The following is an 8,187-nucleotide window of genomic DNA, read 5'->3' on the forward strand; positions in this document are numbered from 1 at the left end:
TGGCTCTTTAACTAAACCTGCATTTAACACCAAAAAAAGGATGCTGTTGGGGATGCCTAATGTGCAAAAATCAGGCTTCTTTTTTTTTACATTAAAAACACAGGAGTCACAAATTCATCCAAAATGGATAAAATAGTTTATTTATAGTTTCATAATAAAGGTATGCCTTATCTTGCAAGACAACCGTTGGCAGTATGTACAACATACCTGTAATTTCCATGGAATGGAACAAACAAATCTTATAAGGTACACACTAATTTATCTCTGCAAAAAAAAAGAGAAACATTCCCAGCACAGGCAAATCAAAGGGAAGGCTTTTCTTTGCAGAAACGACACCATTTAAGAGTATACAGTGTTATATACCACACACTGAAAAGGAACTTCCATCGACAAAAATAAAGGACAATGCCTTTAACTGCATTGTGCAACATTCAATATCAATGAGGGGATTTTTGAACCACAATTTATTTAAAAATATTAAAAATAGAGGAAAATAAATAGCTGAAACTTTGAAATATCAAGCCAAACATAATGGGAGTTCAGACATCAGATTATATAGGTATATAGATATATGGGTAAGAAATTCTTCTTGGTGCATGACTATAAATAGAGGGATTTCTTTGATTACACAACATTTCAAAAGACAAAACTTTTAGCCAACTACACAGAATAAGGAGGGCTGCATTTTGCATAACAGACAGGGTTTGTTTTTCCAAAAGCAACTTCACATTCTTTTCTGGAAAAATATTAATATTATTATTATTATTAAAAGGTAAGGTATTCCTACCCTTACCGTTTGTCAAAAGTCTCACACCTCCACCGGATTGGAGAGGTTGACCAAAACAACCAATAGGGAAAGGTTATTTTTGTAGCTTTACTCAAGTCTTGTCATCTCCACATATATGACTGGTTATTATGAGGTCTGAAAGGCATAAAGTCCTTCAAATCTGCAGAGCTGCCTCAATTTGGGGATTTTTTACTTTGTTGCTGGGCCACGAAAGGAGTGACAGGATGCTTGCCAGAAGGATAAAAGAAGGTAGAAGCGTTTTATACATAATAGCACCTCTCTCACACACGATCTCCACCTCGTCTCCTGGGCTAGCGCAAGAAGGCAGGGCTCAGTGCGGACAGGCAAGAGGAGCTGGGGCTGGTGGGTAAAAAGAGTCTGTCTAAGGAGCCGGGGTCCACCCAAATCTAGCTTAGCTCCAGGCGCAGCTTCTTCCTGTTTGGTGTCTCGTCTGATTCTGATTCAGAGCTGGAGTCGGACCCGCCATCAAAAGCGGACACAGCGCTCCCTTTGCGGTTTGTGTACAAGCTGCTATCGGAAGAGTAGTTGGTCTGGAGCTGAGTGTTCCCCTTGGCCTTCTCAAGTGCACGAACTGCAAGTCGTACACAAAGATAGAAACAAACGTTGTTTACGGCATCTGAGATTGAATCCACGTGACAAAAATGTGCGATACTTATTTAACAAGAGCGCCGCTTACCCTGCTGCTCCAGCAGTGCATTCTGCTTCTTTAGATCGTCAATATCTTGCTGGTGGGTGTGGTTTTTTCGTCTCATGTACTGGATGTACTCCGTGGCTTTGTCTAGAATCTGTGCTCGGGAAGCCTGTTTAACAGAATTCTGTGAGGCCCGTGTGAAAAAGCAGCCAATAAAGTGCATGAATCTGTTATACACAGTTCAGAGTGTGTTGCAATTTAATCTGGATTCAAATAAGAAGTTAACAAGAACTATTCCAGGAGTCAGCGACCTCGGGCAGATGGGTCAACGCTTGTTTTGTAGTACCGTATTAAACCAACAGCGCAGGCTGACCACAAATGTTGATGCCACAACTTTGCAGCAATGCAAACTTGAGCAACAGCGACTGTGTTTGTTAGAAATATGCAGTGTTAACACAGTATACAGATTACTAACCACACGGAAAATCAGTGGCAGTGGGCAGTGATCAATTCAAATGAGAAATTTCTGGTCTAAATCATCTTCAGTATTAATCTGAGGTAAAAGAGTGAGTGGCTGCAGCAATCCGTAAAGGCTCTGTCATTATTTGGACCTGCATTTCAGTCAGGATAGAAAACAACGCAATTACAACACTCTCGGTCGTGGATTGGCCTCCCCACAGGCTGGACCTCAACATTATCGAAGCAGTGTTGGATCATTGTGACAGCAAATGTAACAAAAGAAAGCCAACATCCAGAGAAGAGCTTTCAATGAACTATTCCTGAAGACTACTATAAGAAAGCTGCCTAAGAGAGTTCAGGCTGTGCTGAAGAATAAAAGCCGTCATACCACATAGTGATTTTCAAGCTCATTAAAACTGTACAGACTCTGTTTTTAACTTACATACTCTACTTTCATGTATGTTTGCACGTGTTTCGACAGAATTTCCCATTTTCCTAGCAAAATATAAAGAAATGAGGGGTGGCTTTTAGATTTGCATAGCACTGCATATCTATTAACTCCAGGTTGAGCATTATCAGCTTCAGTTTCACTTGTGATGGCAGACCAGCGCAGGTACAAGTTAAAAGCAAACGAAGATAAAGCAGCTGGGATTCAACACAGTACTACAAATCAGGCTTAACAGAGGAGAAAATGATCTCATCTCCATGTTGACACAACAACTGTACGTTAACTGCCTTTTGAACTTGAATAGTATTAAATATGAAATGGACAGCATAAGCAGAAACATCACTCTTCATCCAGCATTTATTTGGCAAAGCTGCCAGAGTTTACAGAGCTGCTTGCTTTGACAGCAGTGTCTACAAGCTTGTTAAAATCCACCAACGAGATGAATGATCTTGTGAATCATTATCAGACACGTCGTTAATATTTGGCGAGGCATCTGTTTCTACAAATAACAATTTCCTCCTTCCTCTAGGCATGACGGAGAGATGACGAGCATAGATCTGGATTCTGGGGCACAATATGAATGGTCTATGGCAATATATAGATAGTTTCCTCACCTTCTCCCCTTGTAGTGCAGGCACAGAGTCTCGTAAACTGTGAAAGCTGTCTTTAATGTGGTCCCTGCGTTTACGCTCCAGCGCATTGTGATGTGCTCGCTTGTCTGCCTGCAAAGGGGAGAGAGAAAGTTTAGGTCATTTACAAAAAAACTACATACATCCGCTTCTTTAACATACAGACACTTCACCCGTTGCCTACTGGTGGTGGTCAGAGGGCCCGGTGGCGCCAGTGTCCGGCAGCCTCGCCTCTGTCAGTGCGCCCCAGGGTGGCTGTGGCTACAACGTAGCTGCCATCACCAGTGTGTGAATGTGTGAGTGAATGGGTGGATGACTGGATATGTAAAGCGCTTTGGGGTCCTTAGGGACTAGAAAAGCGCTATATAAATACAGACCATTTACCAGGCCATACAGAAGTGATTTAAACTGCAGTAAGAGAAGGCCTCATCTTTACACGGTTATTGCGTGTATCTGGGTTAATATCAATATATGCACACAAGCAGGAACCTGTGCTGGAAGTATTTACAAGGACACGATATGTTTGCTTTCAGGGTTGCACCAGCAAATCTTAGTCGTAACTAAAATTCAACATTAACTCAGTCTCAACTCTTCCTTTGCCTTTTTTTCTTAACACGGACTGGATGATAGATAAAAAATCCAATTTTTTGTCTTAAAACAAGGTGTTCCTTGTTTCGTGAGTCACTAAGAGTCATGTAAGATCCGTTTGTGGTTAATAACTAGCTTTTAAATGTAGTGATTACAAATATGTGTGAAAATTTTCCAAATGAAGAGATGGGGAGAACATGCAAACTCTATATGGAAAGGCTGCGGCTAGATTTGCACCCAGGACCTGTGCGTGTTCTCCCCATTTCTCTGTGAATGTGAGTGCGAATGGTTGTCTGGCTGTCTGTGTTGGCGCTGCAAAAGACTGCCAGTCTGTACCCCACCTCTTGCCCTGTGGCAGCTAGAATAGGCTCCAGCTCCCCCATCCACAACCCAGAACTGGACGGACGGGATGTAGATCAGGTAAATTCAAATATTGGTATGGTATTATTGTAGCTTTTTGCTCTTCTTTAAATTAACCTCATTCTTATTTTTTAGGGGTTTTTTTCTCACTGTTGTATATATTTGATAAAAGATGTCTCTCACTAAGTGAGGGTTTTACTTTAACTATTAACTCACTAACTGTACTATTTTTATTCTGTATCCTGTCGCTGGACTTTCTCTTGTGGGATCAGTAGAGTGAGTATCTATCTATCTATCTGGGCGGCCGTGGTTCAGGAGGTTGGGAAGCTCATCTTGTAACCGCAAAGTTACCGATTTGATCCCCAGCTCACTCTGTTCTGATCGTTGTGTCCTTGGGCAAGACACTTCACCTACCGCCTACTGGTGTTGGCCAGAGGGGCCGATGGTGCGATATGGCAGCCTCGCTTCTGTCAGTCTGCCCCAGGGCAGCTGTAGCTACAACCGTAGCCTCCACCAGTGTGTGAATGTGAGAGTGAATGAATAGTGGAATTGTAAAGCGCTTTGAGGGTCTCGAAAAGCGCTATATAAATGCAATCTATTATTATCTATCTATATCTCACTCATTACAACATGTTGCTAGGCCAGATATTAAAGTTAGTATAAAACGGATCATTTTTAATTTAGGTACTGGCAGAGATTAGAAGGAACATTTTACTTTCATTTTCTTTGTTTATGTAAGAGCAACACTACATGTCAATGGATATCAACGTAAAAATGTAGATTCAAACATGGCAGATTTGACTAAAACTGCTAATATCTCCTGAACACATCATGTAAAACTACACAAAATGCAAAAGACAAACATATACATCAAAACAAACATAAACAAAAGACAAATACAAACAATCTGCCTCACAAAGTTAAAGCTCATCACTTGAAATATGGATGTGAAATTTGAGCCTTTGCTGAAAACTGTTTTTAGGAAGCATTTCTAAACTTAATGGCTCAGTAGCGTTAGATGCACGGCACAATGAGGGCTTATGAAGCCTTACAGTAAATGTATAGGTGGCTCTAATAGGATCTACACTAGAGTTGGAATCCATAGTTCTGAGAAATATGTGGCCATATTTAGGTCATGTTCTCAGATTCATGCTCAATTAAAACACCACATCGCACTTTGGGGTGGGAAAATGCAACTGCTTATTGCAACACGAGGAATTCAAACCTGCACGCACAGTGGGCGTACTGATACACTGGCAGAGTGGTTGGTTGTAATGCAACTACAGCGCTGGATTTTTAGCAAGAAACCACAATTTAACAGGTAACAAGGGCTTGCAGAGAAATACTGAATAAATCGCCGGGCTTATAATCAAGAAAACACAATAACATGACATGAATTCAGTTGTACGATAGGAGAACATCGAGTACTGTATTCTCATTGAGCCTCGGTTTGCTGTATTAAATGTGTGTGCATCATAGCCTGACTTAAATCACACGTCAGAGCTAAAGATACAACCAACCACGACATTTCAACCAGCTAGCTGTCAAGTATGCTAACTATATCTAGGTAGACGTGAAGGGATTACCCTTTTATGCAACGAATAAACAAGGGCTGCATTTAGCATCTAAACTAAATAAATAGTAAAAGCATGCGTGGTATAGCCGACAGAACCGTGTTATATTTCTGAAGGGAACATTATGTCCAAGCAAGCCGTCAGTTCACCTCTCAGAAGAGCTGACCTTGTGTCCTGGAAGAGCTTAACTGCTGTTTATGATTGGTTTTATTTATGTTTTTTTTTCCCATATTTGCAGTTTTAACACAGCGTTTTATTTCAAGTTTTATTGATCACGTGACAGCAGGAATACGGTCCACCAGAACGAGTGATTTAAGTTATAAGAGCATAAAACAGCCCTCTTTATTTTGCTGAGCTGCCCCAAACAAACGACAAATGTCGTAGCGAGGCTACCCAACTTATTCACCAGTTCCGTGTGCGACTTTCATTTGAAAGCCAGCAATTAAGAGCTCAAACGCTCCCCCTAACAGCTATCTCCATACAGGCTTCAAAACCTAGTGCTAGCCCAGAGAAACCCCCGCTAACTAGCTAGCACAATCATATAGCATATTTTGAGAGGAATGTGAGTTACTGTGTAGCTAACAAACTGGCTAGCTACTTCTAGAGGAAACAAAAAGACATACATCGCTGTCGACTTCGATGTCATCGTTTTCGCTCATTCTTCGATTTAAAAAAAGGTATGAGGGGGAAAAGAAATAGAAAGTATAGCAAAAGCTGGAAGCAGATAATAAAACCAAGCACGGAACTCTGCTACGGCAGAGACATGACAACCAACCGCTTCTCCACACGTGATTCGCCTACACACATGCACGGGGAAAACATCTACAGCGCAGGCGCAGTAAAGCAAAGGCCTATGGTAATTGAAGTAACTTGGTCCAACACAAAGCTGATTTGCATATGTCATGTTTTTGGAGCTGAAACTATATTTCCCACAAGTCCGCGGAGTTGGGTCGCCTTCAAAATACATTTTATCCCCTACAATCACAGCAGCTTGGATATGAGAAATCTCAGTGTGGTTTCTCAAATAGAACATGATGTTCTTTGTTGTACTGTGGTATATTACAATGGCAGAAAAAACGATTTAATCACCTGCTGAATTTGTAAGTTTGCTCCAGTAAAAAGAAATGAACAGCCTCTGATTTTTATGGTAGTTTCTTTGTAACGGAGAGAGGCAGAATATCAACCAAAAATGCAGAAACAAAAAAACACGTTACATAAAAGTTATACTATTATTTGGATGTCACTGAGTGGAATAAGTATTTAATATCCAAGCAAAACATGACTTAGTTCTTGGTGGAGAAATCCTTGTTGGCATGCATAGCGGTAAGACGTTTCCTGTAGTTGGTCATGAGGTTTGCACACATCTGAGGAGGAATTCTGGCCAACTCCCCTTTACTGAAATCCTTTAGGTATCTTGGCTGCTGTTTGAAACTTAAGCTCCCTCCACAGATTTTCTACAGGGCTGTGTGGAGACTGGCTTGACCACTCCATGAGCTTAACATGTTTCTTGTTTAGACACTCCTTTACTGCCTTTGTATGTGTTGGATCACTGCCATGCTGACCCATTCACAGCTCATTATAACATTTCTGAAGAAGGTTCTCATCTACATGTCTTTAATCTACATGTCTGTACTTTACTGTGTTTGGAGGAAGAGAAATGATGAGTGTGATCCAAAGAACATCACCCCTCTTCCTCCAAACACTTTCTCCCACGCCTTTTCTAAATCATTTAGATGTTCACTGGCAAACTAAAGATGCACCTTCTTGAGTGATTGGACCCTATGGGTGCACCATGATTTCACTCCATTATGTGGTCGTCTTGGTGACTGTGGTCTAACTTCCCTTCATATAATAAACAAGCATCTCCCTTGTAGTTTTGGAATGACCCACCTTAAGACAGAAGGTGATTGATGGTCATTTTATATTTTCTGTTTCCGAATAATCACACTAGCAGTGGTCACCATGTCACCACGCTTCCTGCTGATGTTCTTATAGTCCATTCCAGCCGTGTGCAACTCTACACTCTCATCCCTGACGTCCTTTGACAGCTCTTTGGTCTCATTCGTGGTGGTGGAGACGCTGGAATAGAAGAAATTGATTCTGTGGAGAAGCGTGCTCTATACACATAATGGGCTGAGATCAGTAATATCAGTAATTGATTGACTGATTGATTAAACACATTACACAAACATTATAAACTGCTTTACATATCATTGAGTCAAATACACAGACATCAGTCATTTTGCAGAATCTTGACTGTATATTTACATTATGATATCAGACATGACATATTAGCTTAGATTCAACAGTCCACTGTTCAAGTGGAGATTATTAGCAGTGTTGTGTGCGACAATATCTGCTCTTTTCTATTCCCAGCATATAATTATAAGGCCAGATGGTGGCCTAGCTCATTTCAGCTGCCCTCCCCCACCTTCTACCCATAGCTGTTCATTGTCAGAGTATACGAACTTCAAATAGCTGCAGCACTGCAAATATACTCCTTAATAATCAGGAATGTTTAAGAAAACTAATCCTGATTAATGTTCACATTAATAGAAATGTCTGCAACACGTGTTTCTAAAAGGAGATGAAAGTTCAATAAAAAATATATAAATCAACTGAATCTTTGTGCTCAGTTAATCTCATTGAGATTCAGATGTCAACAGGAGGATATCAAGAATCAATTATTC

General features: G+C 40.7%; 1 protein-coding gene across 2 annotated transcripts; it reads right to left on the bottom strand.

The window, feature by feature from the left end:
• Window positions 1-113: 113 nt before the first annotated feature.
• LOC102198821 (protein max-like) lies at window positions 114-6,311 on the bottom strand. 2 transcript variants are annotated; one of them, XM_005742748.1, is made up of 4 exons: window positions 6,121-6,311; window positions 2,961-3,068; window positions 1,485-1,608; window positions 114-1,379 (listed from the first exon to the last, which is right to left on the bottom strand). In XM_005742748.1, exons 1-4 carry the CDS (start codon window positions 6,154-6,156, stop codon window positions 1,195-1,197), a joined length of 453 nt encoding a protein of 150 aa, XP_005742805.1. In that variant the 5' UTR covers window positions 6,157-6,311; the 3' UTR covers window positions 114-1,194. The 2 variants fall into 2 exon arrangements, with proteins under 2 accessions (XP_005742805.1, XP_005742804.1); XM_005742747.1 differs by having other exon boundaries at window positions 1,485-1,623.
• Window positions 6,312-8,187: the final 1,876 nt, after the last annotated feature.

Source organism: Pundamilia nyererei, unplaced genomic scaffold (assembly GCF_000239375.1).
Source record: "Pundamilia nyererei isolate P.nyererei 1_Seehausen unplaced genomic scaffold, PunNye1.0 scaffold00123, whole genome shotgun sequence".
Taxonomy (NCBI): Eukaryota; Metazoa; Chordata; class Actinopteri; order Cichliformes; family Cichlidae; genus Pundamilia; species Pundamilia nyererei.